Source organism: Polistes dominula, unplaced genomic scaffold (genome assembly GCF_049000335.1).
Source record: "Polistes dominula isolate Pdom_NZ unplaced genomic scaffold, Pdom_raw_medaka contig_26, whole genome shotgun sequence".
NCBI classification, from domain to species: domain Eukaryota; kingdom Metazoa; phylum Arthropoda; class Insecta; order Hymenoptera; family Vespidae; genus Polistes; species Polistes dominula.
In genome coordinates this window covers 2,141,762-2,161,896 of record NW_028300939.1, presented here as the reverse complement: position 1 = coordinate 2,161,896, position 20,135 = coordinate 2,141,762, and the positions used below count along the sequence as shown (strand labels likewise).

General features: G+C 25.9%; 1 protein-coding gene across 1 annotated transcript; it reads left to right on the top strand.

The window, feature by feature from the left end:
* Positions 1 to 4,791: 4,791 nt before the first annotated feature.
* ImpE1 (Ecdysone-inducible gene E1) lies at positions 4,792 to 19,882 on the top strand. The gene is made up of 8 exons (XM_015329994.2): positions 4,792 to 4,863; positions 13,240 to 13,402; positions 14,423 to 14,554; positions 15,156 to 15,446; positions 16,869 to 17,090; positions 17,218 to 17,628; positions 17,756 to 18,010; positions 18,297 to 19,882. Exons 1-8 carry the CDS (start codon positions 4,807 to 4,809, stop codon positions 18,314 to 18,316), a joined length of 1,551 nt encoding a protein of 516 aa, XP_015185480.2. The 5' UTR covers positions 4,792 to 4,806; the 3' UTR covers positions 18,317 to 19,882.
* Positions 19,883 to 20,135: the final 253 nt, after the last annotated feature.

Genomic DNA, 20,135 nt, shown 5'->3' with positions numbered 1-20,135 from the left:
GGAAGTGTTCAGTCGTTTAGTAGGCTTGCATCTGATTGGTGCACTGTATCTTGTTTGAATGAGAATGATTTAACCAATCAGTTTAATGGAAGAGTTCAGTCGTTTAGTAAACTTGCATCTGATTGGTGCTCTCGTTAAACTAAGCATTGGAAACGCGCGTATAGTCAATTCAAATACTTTAAATATTATTTATTTGTTTTTTATATGTTTCCTAATGATTATATAAAGTAAATAAAGTATGTATAATTTTATATTGAAGTATAAATAATTTCGAAAATGTATGAGAATGTAATAATTGTAATTTTTTTGAACATTCACACAGGAAACGCCATTACTGTGCAGTTTTGCAGGTAGAGGTATATTTACCCGGTAAATTCAAATCAATTGTAATGCATTACTTTAATATTATTTTTTTGTAAGATATAATAATTGATAATAATTAAAATAATAATTAAAATAATAATTCAAATAATTCTAATCTTAAAATAAAAAGACATAATACGTAAATCAAATAAAAACATAAATCATAAACAAAATAACAAAGTAAATGATAATAAAATTCTAATTAAACTGATGATAATTAAAATAATAATAATTAAAATGATTCTAATCTTAAAATAAAAAGACATAATACGTAAATCAAATAAACAACTAAATCATTAACAAAATAAGAAAGTAAATGATAATAAAATTATAATTAAACTGATGATAATTAAAATAATAATTAAAATAATATTAACCTATAGAAAATGATAAGACATAATACGTAAATCAAATAAAAAACTAAATCATTAACAAAATAACAAAGTAAATGATAATAAAATTCTAATTAAACTGATGATAATTAAAATAATAATAATTAAAATAATTCTAATCTTAAAATAAAAAGACATAATACGTAAATCAAATAAAAAACTAAATCATTAACAAAATAACAAAGTAAATGATAATAAAATTCTAATTAAACTCATGATAATTAAAATAATAATTAAAATAATTCTAATTTTAAAATAAAAAGACATAATACGTAAATCAAATAAACAACTAAATCATTAACAAAATAAGAAAGTAAATGATAATAAAATTATAATTAAACTGATGATAATTAAAATAATATTAATACGTAAATCAAATAAAAAACTAAATAATTAACAAAATAACTCAGCAATCAAATGCATTGAAGAATAATAACGAAATAATTCAAAGTAGAGTCTTAATTAACGTTATCATTTAAACAAATGGATAATACCAATGAAAAAGAACAAAAATAATAACAAAAATAAAATAAAAATAGCCTCGATTAAATGATAATAGTCAAAGTATTTGTAAGAGTAAGAACAAAAATAGACGGAGGGAGAGGGGGGAGGGAGAAAGAAAAAAGAAGAAAAAGAAGTGAAAACAACTTGGAATAGAAAATTAGTTTGAAGACTTTCTCGTAAAACGTTTGAATACTTATTTACATTAGTTAGGACATTAAGTCCGTTAGTCGTTTACGCATGTTCGAATAGAAAGAAAAGATCTTCCTTCCCCATTGTAACAAATGTCAATGCATTAAATGTAAGAAGAACACATGAAAAAAAAAAAAAAAAGTCACGGCTCATAAAGTCATCTAACCACCACAGAACTATTAGCAATTTATTCATCTTCTTTTACTTCATTTTGCCCCACCTTCCATTTTTGTTTTCTTTCTTTCTCGTTATTTTCATCGTAGTTGCTTGCTTGCTTGCTTGTTGTTGTCGTCGTTGTTGTAGTTGTTGTTGTTGTTGTTGTTGTTGTTGTTGTAGTTGTTGTAGTTGTTGTTGTTGTTGTTGATGATTGTGTATAGAAAGAGAGACAAACACTTGACGTGGTAACAACGTTTTATTCGATGAAACGTAACGGCGTGTATCCGATTTCATCCACGTAAATCGAACGGTGTAGATGAACCGCAAAGATATGAAGAGACTATTTTTTTCAAATAATCATTGAAAGAATTATTCTAGCGTAACCACTCTATCTCTCTTAAGCTTTCACAATATTACTTAGGAAATTTCTATATAAGTTTTGGAATTTCAAGAAAGATTAATATGACTTTTATAGACATTCCTTAAATATTTTTCTTCTTTTTTTTTCTTTTTTTTTTTTTACAGGAAAATATGACGATGAACATTTCATTTAAATAGGAAAGTCTTTTTTCTCTTTTTTTTTTTTTTTATAATATGTTCGTTGAATTAATGTATTATAGAAATAAAATAAATGATATTCTTATTATATTTATAATTTTTTTTAATTAATAAATTAATATTAGTAATAACTAAGTATTTAATTAGTATTAATATAGTAATACATAGTTAATATACTATAATTTATTAATAGTATACTATTATATTATAATATGTTACTATTATAATTAATAATACTTAGTTGTTACTATTAATACTAATAATAATAATAATTTAATTTAATAATAGTAACTATTGTACTATTTGATACTATTTATATATATATTAGTATTTAATACTAATACTACTGGAAAATAATTTAATAATACTAATAACTTATTACATTTATAATATTATTAATTAATAAATTAATATTAGTAATAACTAAGTATTTTATTAGTATTAATATAATAATACATAGTTAATAAACTATAATTTATTAATAGTATACTATTATATTATACTATGTTACTATTATATTTAATAATACTTAGTTGTTACTATTAATACTACTAATAATAATAATTTAATTTAATAATAGTAACTATTGTACTATTTGATACTATTTATATATATATTAGTATTTAATACTAATACTATTCTAAAATAATTTAATAATACTAATAACTTATTACATTTATAATATTATTAATTAATAAATTAATATTAGTGCTAACTAAGTATTTTATTAGTATTAATATAATAATACATAGTTAATATACTATAATTTATTAATACTATACTATTATATTATACTATGTTACTATTATATTTAATAATACTTAGTTGTTACTATTAATACTACTAATAATAATAATTTAATTTAATAATAGTAACTATTGTACTATTTGATACTATTTATATATATATTTTTTTTATATATTAGTATTTAATTCTAATGCTATTCTAAAATAATTTAATAATACTAATAACTTATTATATTTATAATATTATTAATTAATAAATAAATATTAGTGCTAACTAAGTATTTTATTAGTATTAATATAATAATACATAGTTAATATACTATAATTTATTAATAGTATACTATTATATTATACTATGTTACTATTATAATTAATAATACTTAGTTGTTACTATTAATACTACTCTAAAATAATTTAATAATACTCATAACTTATTTCATTTATAATATTATTAATTAATAAATTAATATTATTATTAATAATACAATAATACTTAGTTATTACTATTAATACTAATAACATATTGTATTTATAATATTATAAATATATAAATTAATATTATTTAATTAAATGAATATTATTACTATTCATATAATAATACTTAGTTATTACTAAATATTACTAAGTAAGTACAGTAGTATAATATTGTAGTATAATAGTATATATATAGTAGTATAAAGTTTTATAAAATATAATAAATATTATTTATAATATTATAAATTAATTATCAATTTTATTTTATTTTAAAATTCATTCGAAGATATAATAAAATAAAAGACTTTTTTTATTTATATATTCGTTAAAATTGATGGATTATAACAATAAAATATAAAATGTATTATTAATTTATAATATTATTAATACAATAAGATACTTTTTGATTTTTCTTTGATAATTCATTCAAGATATTATCTATCGAAATAAAAAAAACATATATATATTTTTTATATAACTAGTTGAGCTAGTTTTTTTTTTGTTTTTTTTTTTTGGGTTAAAGGTGTACATGCATAACATAAAAGAAATGTTTTATTTAAAAAAAACAAAGAAAAAAAAAAGAAATATTATGAAACTGTGGGTTTTGTATACCGTTAGAATATGTTTGTCCGAGAGAGGATAATTCTGGAAAAGTTGAACGTTTTAAACGAGTCCATGAAGACATATATATATATATATATATATATATATATATTTATTTATGTTATTCATTCATCGAACACGATGGTAGTATATTCCATTGGAAATGGTTAGAGAAACGTTTGATAGCTGTAATAAAGTATCCAACTAGTGGACGATACCTCATTTCAGTATGCTAAAGAAAACTGAAAGAAAGAAAGAAAGAAAGAAAGAAAGAATTACGAGGAAGGGGAGTATAAAGAGTCAGAAAGAAAAGAAAAAAGAAGAAGAAAAAGAAGAAGAAGCAGAAGAAGAAGAAGAAAAAGAAGAAAAAGAAGAAGTGGGAGGTTGAACGGGGCCCGATGTTACCCGTTGCTTGCTTTTCTATTCGAGATACTTTTGCTTGAGGCCTAAAGCGCATTTCAGGGAGGGCCCGTTCAGTTCTTCTTCAGTTCTTCTTCAGTTCTTCTTTAGTCATCTTAGCGCACGTGCGTCAAACAACGCGCATTTCTCAAAGCCCTCCCTGTGTGAATTAAACCATAACGAAAAAAAAAAAAAAAAAGAAGAAGAAGAAGAAGAAGAAAAAAAAAACAGAAACTTAAAAGGACAACAAGCGTGAAGAAAATTCCCTTTGGAAAAACGTTAAACGTACACACACACACACATATTCATTCATTCGTCACGTGATTTAATTTATTTACTTTTTTTTTGTTTTTTTTTTTTGTTTTTGTTTGTTGTTGTTCATTTTTATTTGATTATAAAATAAAAGACACAGATAGTGAAAAATGTTGAAATATTGTTCTACTACGATACTACTAATATGCATCGTTATTATTCATTTGGTGAGTTAATGTTTAATGTATTTTTTATTGTTGTTTATTTGTCTAATTAAATATTGAACCTTTATAATATTGCATTAATTAAATTAAATATTAAACCTTTAAATTTGAATTAATTCAATTAAATATATTGGACATTTCAATTTTAATTAATTAAATTAAATATTGAACCTTTATAATATTGCATTAATTAAATTAAATATTAAACCTTTAAATTTGAATTAATTCAATTAAATATATTGGACATTTCAATTTTAATTAATTAAATTAAATATTGAATCCTCTTATAATATTGTATTAATTAAATTAAATATATTGGACTTTTAAATTTGAATTAATTAAATTAAATATTGAACCCTCTTATAATATTGTATAAATTAAATTAAATATATTGAACCTTTCAATTTGAATTAATTAAATTAAATATATTGGACCTTTAAATTTGAATTAAATAAATTAAATATATTGGACATTTAAATTTAAATTAATTCAATTAAATATTGAACCCTCTTATAATATTGTATTATCTAAATTAAATATATTGGACCTTTAAATTTGAATTAATTAAAATTAAATATATTGGACATTTAAATCCGAATTAATTAAATTAAATATTAAACCTTTAAATTTGAATCAATTCAATTAAATATAGAACCCCTCCCCCCAATAATACTGAATTAATTAAATTAAATATTGAACCCTCTTATAATATTGAATTAATTCAATTAAATATATTGTCAACCTTTCTAATATTAAATAATAATAATTTTATTTCATTATGTATCTGTTAACGTATGATATTATTTTAATTGTCAATGATAAATATATTATTTTTTAATTATCAAATTAAATATTGAACCTTTAAACTTGAATTAATTCAATTAAATATTGAACCCTTATAATATCTAATAATAATAATAATAATATATCATTGTGTATTTGTTAATGTAATAAATTGTAATTGCTAATTAATTTTGATTATACACTTAGTAGTAATATTATTTTGATAGTATATTTCTAATAAAATATACTATGTGTTGCATGTTGATTTAAAACATGCAAATACATTAAACACACATTCATTCACTTATTGATCAAATTTCATGAAATCTACATATAGACATTGTAATTATTTCTAAACAAGTATCGCGTGTGAAATATTTGAACAAGTATAGGGTAAGTTGGTCGTCAATTTTCTAACGTTTCATCGATGCTTCTCATCGAATATGTACACGCAACGTTTCCTTCTGCTCTCCCTTCCTCCCACCCTCCCTTTCACCCCCTCCTTCCCCCTCCTTCCCCCTGGGACGATAGGTTGGGGTCCTTGCTCGCACATAGAATTACAATAATTCTCACTAGACGTTCATTCGTTGGTTCGTTGGTTCGTTCGTTGGTTCGTTCGTTGTTGGTTCCCTCACGCAAAGGCATCATTGTCATCGTTGAATATGCAAACAAGTTTAAAAAAAAAAATAAAGTGGTCAGCCACTGTCGGCCTTTCCCTACCACGGTTCATTATTTCCATTTTTTGTTTATTTGTTTTTTTTTTTTTTTTTAGGTTTCAAAGAGGCTGTTGTTGCATGCATATATTTTTGTTTGGAATTCTTATTTTTATTTAATTTTTATTATATTTTATATTTTTTTATTTTTTATTTTACATAGTGCATGCACATAAGAAGTGCATTTCACGTTGCATGCACATTTTTTTTAATGATTATTATTTTTTCATAATTTTTATTTTTTTTTTTTATTGTTATTTCACATAGGTTGCATGTACACATTTTTTTTTTTTTCGAATTGTTATCCTTATAATTTTTCTATTGATTTTTTTTTTTTTAATTTTTCCCCATCATGGTTCGTTATATCTATTTTTCATTTTGTTGCACATAGTCTCACATTGCATGCACATTTTCTTTTTTCTCTCTGAATTTCTCGGAATTTTTATTATTTCATCATTTATTTACATATTTCTTTTTTTTTTAATTTAATTAACCAATCGTGATCCATCAATTGATGATAATCCAACAAAGTATTTCATAATTTGTGCACGAAGAATATGTAATGGTTTCAAGAAAAGCTTATGACGAATGGAATTGTGAATAAAATACGTTATCCCCATAACATTTCTTCGTTCATGACAGGAAATGAAATTGAGTTTATGACGTATATATGCGCATGATCGCACTTTGAATTCTAATAACAATATATTTCAATGGAATATAACAGTGATTATAACAGGAAGTCATCAGTTAATCGATTCTACTTGAATTAATACCATCGAGTCATAAATAACTTCCGTACAATCTATTTTACCTATTTATCTACTATAAGTCACAAAAAAAAAACAAACAAACACATTTTTCATTATCACTGTATAAATGATAATTCAGTTTAATCTTCTGTCAACTTGTTCGATGTAATCAATGTCAAACATTTAACCCATTATTCTTAATCTCTCAAAATGGATCGTAAAAAAAGTGCACATTCGACATGCAACGCTTCCTGAATTGAAACAAGGCCAATGCCACTAAAGTGGAAACTGTAAAAATATCCAACGAATACGGTGCAGGACTTGACAACTGATAGGATTGTCAGAAAATTGGTTTGTCAAATTTCCCTTGTGTAGATACGAGCTTAAAAAGACTAGGGATCCTATAAAAGAGATGCGCCATTCATAATCAGCTCATGTGCCATTGGTTGAAAATTTTGGGGGGGACCACTTGAATTTAGAATAATTTTTTTCCTCTAACCTATTCTATTTTAATATCAATTTTTCATCATTATTAAATATAGTTCATTCTTTTTTCTTCTGTATTTCATGCAATTCATTATTTCTGAATTATTTCAATGTTTGAATTATTCGCGCGCAAAATCAAGTTCCGGTCGTCCCCCAGCAATGTACATGGCGCATTCCTCCTACAGGATCCCTAAAAGAAACGAACCAAGTGCAGGGACGTCTTTTCCGACTTTGATCGAACTTTGGAAACAAAATCCAATGGATACGTCCAACGGATGCAAAGAATGCCAAAAAAAAAAAAAACCAAAAAAAACTCCATAAAAAGATGTCGTACACTTATCAGTCATAGAAATGCCATTGTTTGTCTCATAAAAAAATAAACGGAAATTATTTATGACTCGACCTAACAGTCTTTGACGTTTATATCAATTGAAATAGTCTGCTGAAATAACCGTAATGAATTTGAATTAAACATTAAGGAAGACCTTTGGTGACCAATAATAACCTCCTCTACTACCCCCCCCCCTACCCCCTACCCCTACCCCCTACCTCCCCACTTCGTTGAAGACAACTTTTCTTTACGTTCTCGATTATATTCAAATTGTCTCGTCCTACTTTCATCGTTTTCATAATTATAATAACAAAAAGAAGTAATAATAATAATAATAAAAACTACACAAGTGTTATTAATAGATGAACTGAAGTTTGAATTGGTTAACGGTGGTGGTGTGTCTAGTTGAAAAAATGTTTCCTTTATATATAAAACGTAAACGGTTGTTAAATATATTTAAATGACTTTTAAATGTAATAATTTTTATTCTTATCGTGTTTTTTATTTTTTTCTTTTTTTTTTTATCATCCACTTATATGTACCGTTGTTTTAATAATAACAGGTAATAATAATAATAATAATAATAATAATAATGATGATGATAATGATGATAATGATGATAATGATGATGATTAGGATTATTATAATTATAATGATTATTTTATCATGAAATATTTCGATAGTTTTGTTACGTTATTTTTAACATATATGAACATATATGTATGTATGTATGTATGTATGTATGTATGTATGTATGTATGTATGTATGTGTAAATGTTTATGAACATATATGAACTTTGAGGCAACGGATGATCGTCAGATTAAGACTCCTCGAAGCGTAGGTACTAATTTCTTTTAAATTTGCACACGCTAGAACCATCATAGTTCGCTAATGCAAAATGGAAATTATAATTTCATATAAGTATGAGAATATATAATTTCGCACGAGATCCATATACCCAGGTTCAGTTCATAAGGATAACGTTAGTCAGGAAATATTGTGCGAAGAAGTATGACTAGGTTTAGCATTTTATAAATAACCGGTAGGTAAGGTAGGTAGATAGAATTTGTTGAATGATTAAAAGAAATATATGTTTTTAAGAATGAACAAAATTAAAGAAAATAAAAAAAATAAAAAATAAATAAGAAAAGAAATGTATTCATTTCATTGGAAATTTGTTGTTGTTGTTGTTGTTTTTTAATAATAATTATATTTATATTTTAAATAAAAAAATATTGTTCATATCACATTAGACACATCAATGTAGTCAGTCAATAGTTAATGTTATTTTAAATAAATGAATAAATTATTAGAAATAAATTATTACGATTAATAAATTCATTGATATTTTATATTATGATATTATTAATAAATTATTTGATTTATTATTTGTATATTTAATTATTTATTATGAATATTAATAAAATTGTTAATACCACATTAGACACACCTATGTAGGTGTAGATAAATGGAAATAAAAAATAAAATAATTAGCAATGTAGTTAGTCAACATGTCAGTCAACAAGTCAGTCAACGTCAGTCAACAACAACCATTAACATTATTATAAATAAAATCAATTTATATAATAATGTATTATAATAAAATTCTAGATAATTATTAAATTAGATATTATAAATTATTATATAATAAATAAATAGTTAATATAAATACATAAATAAATAGAAAACAAAACAAAAATAAAATAATCACCAATGCACTCAGTCAATGTCAGTCAACAACACCATTAACGTTATTATAAATAAAAATAAATTTAATTAATAATATATTAATAAAATTATACATAATTATTAAATTAGATATTATAAATTGTTATATAATAAATAAATAGTTAATATAAATAAATAAATAAATAGAAAACAAAAATAAAATAAAATAATCATCAATGCAGTCAGTCAACGTCAGTCAACGTCAGTCAACAACAACCATTAACGTTATTATAAATAAAAATAAATTTAATTAATAATATATTAATAAAATTATACATAATTATTAAATTAGATATTATAAATTGTTATATAATAAATAAATAGTTAATATAAATACATAAATAAATAGAAAACAAAAATAAAATAAAATAATCATCGAATGCAGTCAGTCAACGTCAGTCAACGTCAGTCAACGTTATTATAAATAAAAATAAATTTAATTAATAATATATTAATAAAATTATACATAATTATTAAATTAGATATTATAAATTATTATATTATAAATAAATAATTAATATATAAATACATAAATAAATAGGAAAAAAAATAAAATAAAATAAAATAAAATAATCACCAATGCAGTCAGATAACGTCAGTCAACAACCATTTACGTTATTACAAATCAAATAAATAATTTAATTAATAATATTCATAAAATTCTATATAATTACTAAATTAATATTATAAATGATTATAAATAAATAGACAGATAGAAACAAAAAATAGACTAATCAGCAATGCAGTCAGTCAACGTCAGTCAACAACCATTTACGTTATTACAAATAAAATAAATAATTTAATTAATAATATCAATAAAATTGTATATTATAATGAAAAAAAAATTAGTATTATAAATGATTATAAATAAATAGATAGATAGAAACAAAACAAAACAAAACAAAAAAAAAAATAAAATAAAAATAATCAGCAATGTAGTCAGTCAAAAGTTAACGGTGTTGTTGTCCCTTGTCTCTTTCTTACCTTCATCTCACCATGATCCATCTCTTCCTCTTTGCTTTCATTTCCGTTTACTAAAGATTACTCTCTCATTGTTTGTTGATCGTGGGAATAACTCGGAATGTGATTAGGATGAACAGAAAAAAGATAATATACACAGAAAGAGAAATAGAGAGAGAAAATGCATAGTTTTGACATTTTCTAGATAGATAGACAAGGAGGGATTCCCCCTTTTTTCTTACTCTTACAAGATGGTATGTAATAAAGCTATTTCAACTTAAGATACATATATATATATATCTAGTTATGGTATATAACACATTCTATACAAACGTATAAACATATATGAGTTTAACCATATAGAAATCCTTAACCACATAGCTTAATTATATCTAACGAAGGTAGGCAATTTAATAAAAAACAAGTCGCGGAAGAATTACTATACCACCTGTGCTATTCCTACCTTCAACACGTCATCATCATCATCATCATCATCATCATCATCATCATGATCATCATCATCGTTGTGATCATGATGATCATCACACACCATCGTGTACTATACAACCCTATTCCTTTAACGATGCTTCTCACGCGGAAATTCACAACTTCTACTTCCGATATCGCGTACTCACGGAATGCATAGAAAAAAAAAAAGAAAAAAAAATGAAATATAAAAAGAATAAGAAAAAGAAAGAAGAGGAAGAAGAAGAAGAAGAAGAAGAAGAGGAAGAGGAAGAAGAAGAAGAAGAAGAAGAAGAGGAAGAGGAAGAAGAAGAAGAAGAAGAAGAAGAGTTTTAAAGGAGAGCGCTAAGGAAGTCTTATGGGGGAAACCACCGAACGGTTTCCCCCATTCTTTAAACTTCTCCTTCACTCTCTCGACATTTTATGGCGATCGTTAAATTATGCTTCGGTCAGCTGTAATCATGAACGTTTCAATAGCTTTCGAGGAATGCACTGTTGGATACTTTTCTTAGTGACTTTTTCTCCTATATATATATAAGAAATTCCAATTCATGTAAGAAGAACGTTTCTACGATTACATTTAAAAAAAAAATAGAAAAAGATCATTTTCTATCTCTGTTTTTTTTTTATTTGATTTTATTTTCTAATAATTATTCTTTCTACCAGCAGCTTGCAGAATTCGATTTCTCGATAGATATGTGGGGTTAGCTTTATTTATTAATTATTATTATAATTATAAGAATAAAATAAATAACTATTTACGATTAATAGATAGAAATAAAAATTTCAATGAAGTTAATAAGATTTCTTTTGTTGTTGTTGTCTTTGTATTTTGTTCATTGTTAAACATATTTTTCTATTTATTTATATATTTATTTATTTATAATATTAATTTATAATACTAATTTATTAAGAATATATAATTTTATTAATATTAATAATAATAATTAATTAAATATATAAATAATAAATTAATTAAATAATAATAATAATAATAATATTATATTATAACTTATTCCATCTTACCTGGGTTTCCCTTTTAGTCGCCTTTTACGACAAGCAGGGATTACTGGGGGGGTATTCTTCCCCGCCACCCCCACGGGGAATAATCATATAACTTATTAATACTAATTTATTTATAATAATATTAACTATTGACTGAGTACACTGATAATTATTTTTATTTATTTATTTCTTCATTTATCTCATTTCTTCTTTCATTTAATCAAGTAATACTTATGTAATGTATTATCTCTTGTTTCACTAAGATTTACCAAATAAGGTAACTTTTTACCATAACTATCCTCTTCCATGACCATATCAAATGAAATCAGTCGAGTTTTAAGTAACTTTAACTACTCGAATAAGAATTTATAAGTTTCTTTCAACTCAGACATACCTAAGATTTCTCTCGATAAGGTAGTAAATCCTTATCGTAGTATAAATCGATCGATAGATCTATCGAACAACTCAACCTCTAACGATCTTGATGGATACTTGGGTTCTTCGTTCTTCCTTTAAGAGAGAGAGAGAGAGAGTATCTTAACCGCTGAATTACTCTTTATAGAATATCTTTATCTTTATCTTTATCTTTATCTTTATCTTTATCTATAACTCTAGTTGATACGATTTGCTAGTTGAATTTAATTCAATTGGAAATAAAATACAAGTTTAATTAATGCATGTGTTCTTTCAAAAACACACACATGTACACCTACACATACACACATGCATATGTTGGTAAATAATAATAAATATTTCATAACTATGTTGATGACTGTTTTATTACTTTTTCTTTTTTTAAATTTTATTTAACACGTTGAGGCCACGTCAGTCATCAATGACTGACACCAAACTTTCAGTTCAAGCCATGTCAGGCATCGGTGCTTGACACCGAACTTACAGTTCAAGCCATGTCAGGCATCGGTGCTTGACACCGAACTTACAGTTCAAGCCATGTCAGGCATCGGTGCTTGACACCTCAACTTTTTCGTTTTGTCACACGTTTGGCCTGACGAAAGTTTTTCGTAAGAATTCACGTGACGTTAAAAAAAAAAAAAAAAAAAAAAAACACGTTTGTTTTGATTCTTTATTTACTTTATTATTCTATTATTCTAATTTATTTTTTTTTCTTTTTTTAAATTTCTTTTTCTTATTTAGCGTTTGACAATGTCGTCGCCAATGTTGAAGGAACTTAAACTCGGTGATGAGTGCAACAGAAACAGAGATTGTGAAAATTCCATCGCCAAAAGCCATTGCTATTATGGTTACTGTCGGTGTCAACCCTTTTTTGCAGAATACAATGGAACACATTGCCTCGAGTGTGAGTTTTTCTTTTTTTTCTTTTTTTTTAAAAAGTATCTTTTCAATTATTCTTTTCCCATTTCATTTCTGCTTTTTTTTTTTTTACCTTTTCTTCTTTATACTTCTTTCTTCGTCGTTTTGTTAACTTTTCTCAGTTAGCTTTAAAAAAAGAGACAGACGACAAGAAACTTTTCTTTATCAATTGAAAAGAAAATTCGTGTTGAGTAAAAGAGAATAAAATGATAAGAAAAGACTCCACTCCCCTCCCCCTCCCCCTCCCTCCTCCCTCCCAGTAACACTAAGATTGAATCTTATTCAACTTTTAATGCAAACGTAAGTACTACGTTCAACAAGGTAGTCACAGGAAATAATTTAATTAGCTTGTGATACGATGATCAAGATTAGATTAACAAAGAAGAGAGTAGTAACATCATTATAAGAACAAACTATACTACCTACTCTCGATATTCTTCTTCTTCTTCTTCTTCTTCTTCTTCTTCTTCTTTTTCTTCTTCTATTATTTTTAATTCATCATCTTTCTCATCTTCTTCCCTCTTCATCATTCGTTCATCGAACTTTATTATTTTCTCAACAATTTCTCAATTAATCAGTTAACCAGTTAACTGTGTTGTCCTCGTTCAAGTGCACGCACTCGTTTTGTGTCGTCAAAATCGAGCCCATCACGTGTATACTCGTCATTAGACGAAATCACTTGTTCATGACGAGTATACTCGTCATTAGACGAAATAGATCTCAAAACATCGATGACGAGTATACTCGTCAATAGACAAAATCAACTTTGTTCATGACGAGTATACTCGTCAATAGACAAAATCGATCAAAAACATCCATGATGAGTATAAGTGATTTTGTCTAATGACGAGTATACACGTCAATCACAATTAACTGCTTAATAAAATGACGTCAGATCGAAACAAAAGTTTTAAAGTGAATTTGAATTTGAAATATACAAAATCCGTGCCACAGTTAACTGGTTAAAATTTCAATCATTGAATAATAATAATATTATTTTATACAGCAACATTATTGGGTAACGATTGTATAGTAAACGAACAGTGTTCGTTGAAAGTAGCAAACAGCAGCTGTCTCGAAGGTGCATGCAGATGCGTCGAAGGTTATTTACAATTTCGTAGACACACCTGTTTAGGACGTAAGTAATTTTCTATCACATTAGATTTATTATTATTATTATTATTATTTATTATTTATTTTTTTTTTTAATAAAATGTTTTTTATTTTTTTCATTTTTAATTATTAATTTTTTTTTTCCCCCAATTTATTTTATAACAATTATATATTGAACTGTAATTATTGTATTTGTACTGTTATTATTTTCACTGATTTTCTTACGTTCGTTCGTTCGTTCGTTCGTTCATTCCCATGTTGATTATTTTAAACGATAAAACATGAAAGTGCAATGCAACAGATGCAAGCGATTAAAATAAATCTTAGTTGTTGTTGTTGTTGTTGTTGATGTTGTTGATGTTTTAAAACCCGGCATACTTCGTTGTCTATACCGTTGGTATATAACGGCACACATAATTCGAGCGTGTATAATTTGAAAGATCGACTGATGGATGGATGGATGGATTGAAGGAACGCTCGAGATTGTAAGGTTTTAATCCACGAGTAGTTCATTTCCCTTAAATTTTTCTTTTTTCCTTTTTTCTACTTTATTTTTAATTCTCCATGAAATATCGTTAATAACAACGCAATATATAAATTCATGCATTCAACGTTTCATTTCACAGCTGCAAAATTGGGCCAAGTGTGTTACGAACACGCACATTGCAGATTATGGGATCAAAATAGTCACTGTGATTATTTAATACCTGATTTATTTGGACGTTGTCAATGTACAGCACCAATGCGTCGTGAAGGTGACATTTGTAGTCCCGATAATCTTGTTAGACCATCTATATCTTTGAATCAAGAAATTCATTCATATCAAACTGACGAAACTACAGAAACTGATGAAGAAAATAATGATTTTTTAATACCAACTTCTAAACCAGAAAATATCGATGATCAAGATAATACAGGTATGATGATTTAACAAAATAAATGTATTAAACATATTATATATTATTGTAATTAACATTATGACGTCCGATGGCTCCACCGTGGTGCCATGCTAAAATTATCGGGCAAGTGCCGGTGACTCCACATTGGTGCCATTTGCAAATTATCGAGCAAGCTTGATATATATATAAGGACGGCATAGTGTTAATAAAAAATTCAAAATTTATAAAAAATATATTAAACTTTTGATATTATACGTCCAATTGAAAAAAAAAACAAAAAACAACTAAGGTTTAATTAATTTGATAAAAGAAAGGGTATTCAAAATCGATTTAATTCTCAATGCTTGTATATACTTCAATGTGTACTTGGACTAAATTTAACGATGCAAAACGTCCATCATTCCCGAAGAGCTTAATTAACGAACCCATTAGCGAATTCGAAATGATTGCTTTTCCCTTTTCTCTTATTACTTTTTCTTTCTTTCTTTCTTTCTTTTTTTTTCTCACGACATGAGTAAACGAACACGTGTTTCAATTCGATCATTTCGATGTTTCGAAAGCATGACCTTAATGAATCCCTTTAAGGAGAGCATGCATTTCCTGTGACACCGTTTCGTAATGTTAACTAATTTTCTATTCTTTTTTAAGTGAACATTTCTTTAAAATGAGCCAGATTTGAAACAAAGCGAACAAACAGCTACAATACTAAAAAGAGACAAACATATGTACATCTATAGGATTTAGCCTAAGATAGAATGAGATAGAATATAGTATACACTTTTTCCTATTCTATATGTGTGTTTGTGTTTGTGTACGACTGCATACTACCAAATGTATTAATTTACAAAATTAAAGTTTAATTTTGATCCATTATTTATAAAAAAAACATTACGCCTGTAGGAATGCAACCCTCCAGACACACATTGAAAATGTTGCTTGCGAGCGTCATCTGTTGGAACGGAATTTTTTGTACTGCCCGAATAATAGGCAACCCGTGATACATGCGTGTATGAACAGTTTGGGCGGAAAAAAAATTCCGTCCCAACAGGTGGCGCTCGCAAGCAACATTTTCAAAGTGTGTCTGGAGGGTTGCATTCTTACAGGCGCGCATTTTTTTAATTATTCAATAAATAATTATAAAGAATAGTACAAATAATATTATAATAATAAATTATTTTATTTTTGATAGTATGCACTCGTCTCATTCTCTCGAAACTTAATACAACGTTAATTAAAGAACAAACTTTATTATAATTGATAATTAAAATGAATTATTTATAATTTTATTCTTTAAACAACACTCAACGTATAACAACACAGTTTCAAGGAAATTATTCTTGAACTATTGCATAATATTCAACGAATAATTAATTATAACCTTTGTGTGAGTTTCTCTGATACTTAAAATATTTTTGTTATTGTTTGATTTGTTTTAATCAGGTGTACAAATATCATGGCTGAAGAATTCATCGAAGCTTTTGTCGACTACAACGAATGATCAATTAATACCTGTTAATTTAGTGACAAGACCAAGTTTTGTAAATGGTAGACCAAATCGTCCATTGAGTTCAACCGAGATTGCTGATGACGATGATGCTGTTGTCATTTATGCCGAATCTACGGAACAATCGTCACAAATGACGACAATTTCAACTACTGCAGGTAATTTCATGATTGAAATTATTTTCTGGTTATATTCTTTGAAATGTTAAATTGAATGAAATTGAATGAAATTGAAATGTTCATTAATTGACATGAATTTATAATTTATTTTGTTTTTTGTTTTTAGCACCGATAAAAACAGATCGTCACGAACCAACTGCAACTATAGCAGTCAGTTTAGGTCTACCATGTACCTCAGATTTAGAATGTCGAATGGCAGATCCATATTCAAGATGTACGAAAGGAATTTGCGATTGCAATTTCCCTAGTAATTCTAGTTGCAGTGCGAAGATTGGTGGTTGTACACCTGGTACGTTTCAATGCAGAAGTTCAGGAAATTGCATAAGTTGGTTCTTCGTGTGTGATGGTCGTGCAGATTGCGTTGATGGTTCTGACGAGGAATGTACAAAGGGTAATTGTCCTAATCAAGCTTTTAAATGCCAAAAAAGTGGCATTTGCGTATCTAGAGCAGGAATATGCGATGGTAATCGTGATTGTCCCGACAACGAGGATGAAAAGGATTGCAATAATCGACGAAGTTAGTTGAAATGATTATATATATATATATATATATATATTATAATTATAATATCTACCATCTATTTGATATTTTTCATACAATTTGAATAATTCAATTTGTTTTTTATAAATATAATTTTTGTTAGAATGTCCCGAAGGTTCATTCAGATGTACCAATGGTCAATGTTTACCAGCATACGAGTTTTGCAATGCAGTTGTTTCTTGTCGAGATGGTAGTGACGAGCCTAGAGGTGCATGTAGAACAAGATATCGTGGTAGAATAGGACCTAGAACGTGTCCATTCAAATGCAATAATGGTAGATGCCGTTCAGATGCAATTGCATGCAGTGGAAGAGACGGATGTGGTGATGGTTCCGATGAACAACATTGTTCCGTTTGCAGTGAGTATTTTTTTATCCATTTATTTTTTTTTTTTTTTTAACAAATGATTAATTTTTCTATTTATTTTTTATTTTATTACTTTTTCCTATTGTATTATTATTATTATTATTTTTTTTTTTAATTATTTTTTATGTTTATATTCTGATAGTAACATAATTTATATTTAACCTATTATATATACATATATATATGTATGTATTTATATAAGCGTGTTGAGAATAAGATAAAAGCATTTGTAATTATGCTTATGACAGGATGTTTTCTTATCTTCTTTTCCATTTTCAGAATGCGCCGGAATAGCGTAATTTTTTTTTGATATCATTTTACTCATGAAAAAATTCATCTACTTAAAAGAAAAGAACAAAAACTTGTTGAACAACATGAACAAAACAAAAAGAAACATAATATTAAGGATAAATTCATGGAACACATCTTATGTGTACTTATATTATTTTAAATACGACAATTAATTTTTATGGAATATCTGTTGAATTTAATTGAAATGTGAAAGTGAGGAAGTATGACCAAAGATCCTTTTAAATCTAACAAACGAATTTTCACCATAAATCTTCATAATTATTAAATCGAGTCATAAGTAACTTCCGTATAATCTATTTTTCGTATTTACCTACAATAAGTCACCGAAACAACCACATTTTTCATATCACTGTATAAATAAGAATTCAGTTTAGTCTTCTGTCAACTTTTTCGATGTAATCAATGTTACATTTAACCCATTTTTCTTAACCACTCAAAATGGATCGTAAAAGAAGTGCACATTCGACATGCAACGCTTTAAGAATTGAAACAAGGCAATGCCATTAAAGTGGCAGCTGTAAAAATATGCAGCAAATATGGTGCAGGATTTGATAACTGATAGGACTGTCAGAAAATTGGTTTGTCAAATTGCCGTTGTGAAGATACGAGCTTAAAAAGACGAACCGAGTGCAAGGACGTCTTTTCCGACTTTGACCGAACCCTTTTAAAGGTAATATTGGAAACAAAATCCAATGGATACGTCCAACGGATGCAAAGAGTGCCAAAAAAAACAAAAACAAAAAAAATTCCATGAAAAGATGTCGTGCACTTATCAGTCGTAGAAACGTCATTGTTTGTCTCATAAAACGTCGGAAGTTATTTATGACTGGACTTAATAAATCATTGTACGATGATTTATTGAAATTCGTCGCTTGTTTAAATATCAACAGGATTATATTATATGTAATATATATATATTTTAGTTTTAAGATAATTATATTATATATATAACAAATATCTTTTATAATGAGTAAACAGAAACAATGATAATATGACATTTGTATGTATTTGTTAACTCAATTATTTTTTTGTTAACAATTGTTATATTGAGTTAGGTCAAAGAAAAACTTTGTAATGATTTTATTTATTTCAATGTAATATAATAATAATAATAATAATTATTATTATTATTTTGATTATTTTCATGATAATTATTTAATTTTAATATTTCTCATAGACAAAGAAAAGAAAAAGAAAAAAAAACACACAGACACCACTTATGTGAGATCATTTGCATTTACGTTTACGTAAAACTAGTGCATTTCAATTTTGTTGTGACTTACGTAGTGTCTGTTTCTTTTTTTTTTCTTCTTCTTCTTCTTCTTCTTCATTTTTGCTTTTTTTCTTTAAATTTACATTCGATGAATAATAATGACGTAAAGTAAGTAAATGAAAAATAAAAGTTCCATTAGTTTTGCAAAGAGAATAAAAAAAATGTCAACGAGAAAAAGAAAAAAAAGAAAAAAGAAAACAAAGTTATACGGCGAGTGAGTTTTTTTTTTGAAAAACGTCATGGCAGTCAATAATAAACGTAAATAGAAATATTTCTCTTTTTTTTTTTTTATTGGTTTTATTATTCTTCTTCCTAATGTTGTGTTGTAATTTTTTTGCATCATATTTATTGGATTATTTATTACATTATTTTTCTTCTTCTTCTTCTTCTTCTTATTTTTTTTTTTTTTTATATGCAACATTGAATTACCATCACGATAATGATCGTTTAAATTATTCATATAAAAAAAAAAATAAAAATAAAAATAAAAAAAAACGAAGAGAATATTATTTGTAAATTATTGATAGGTAAAT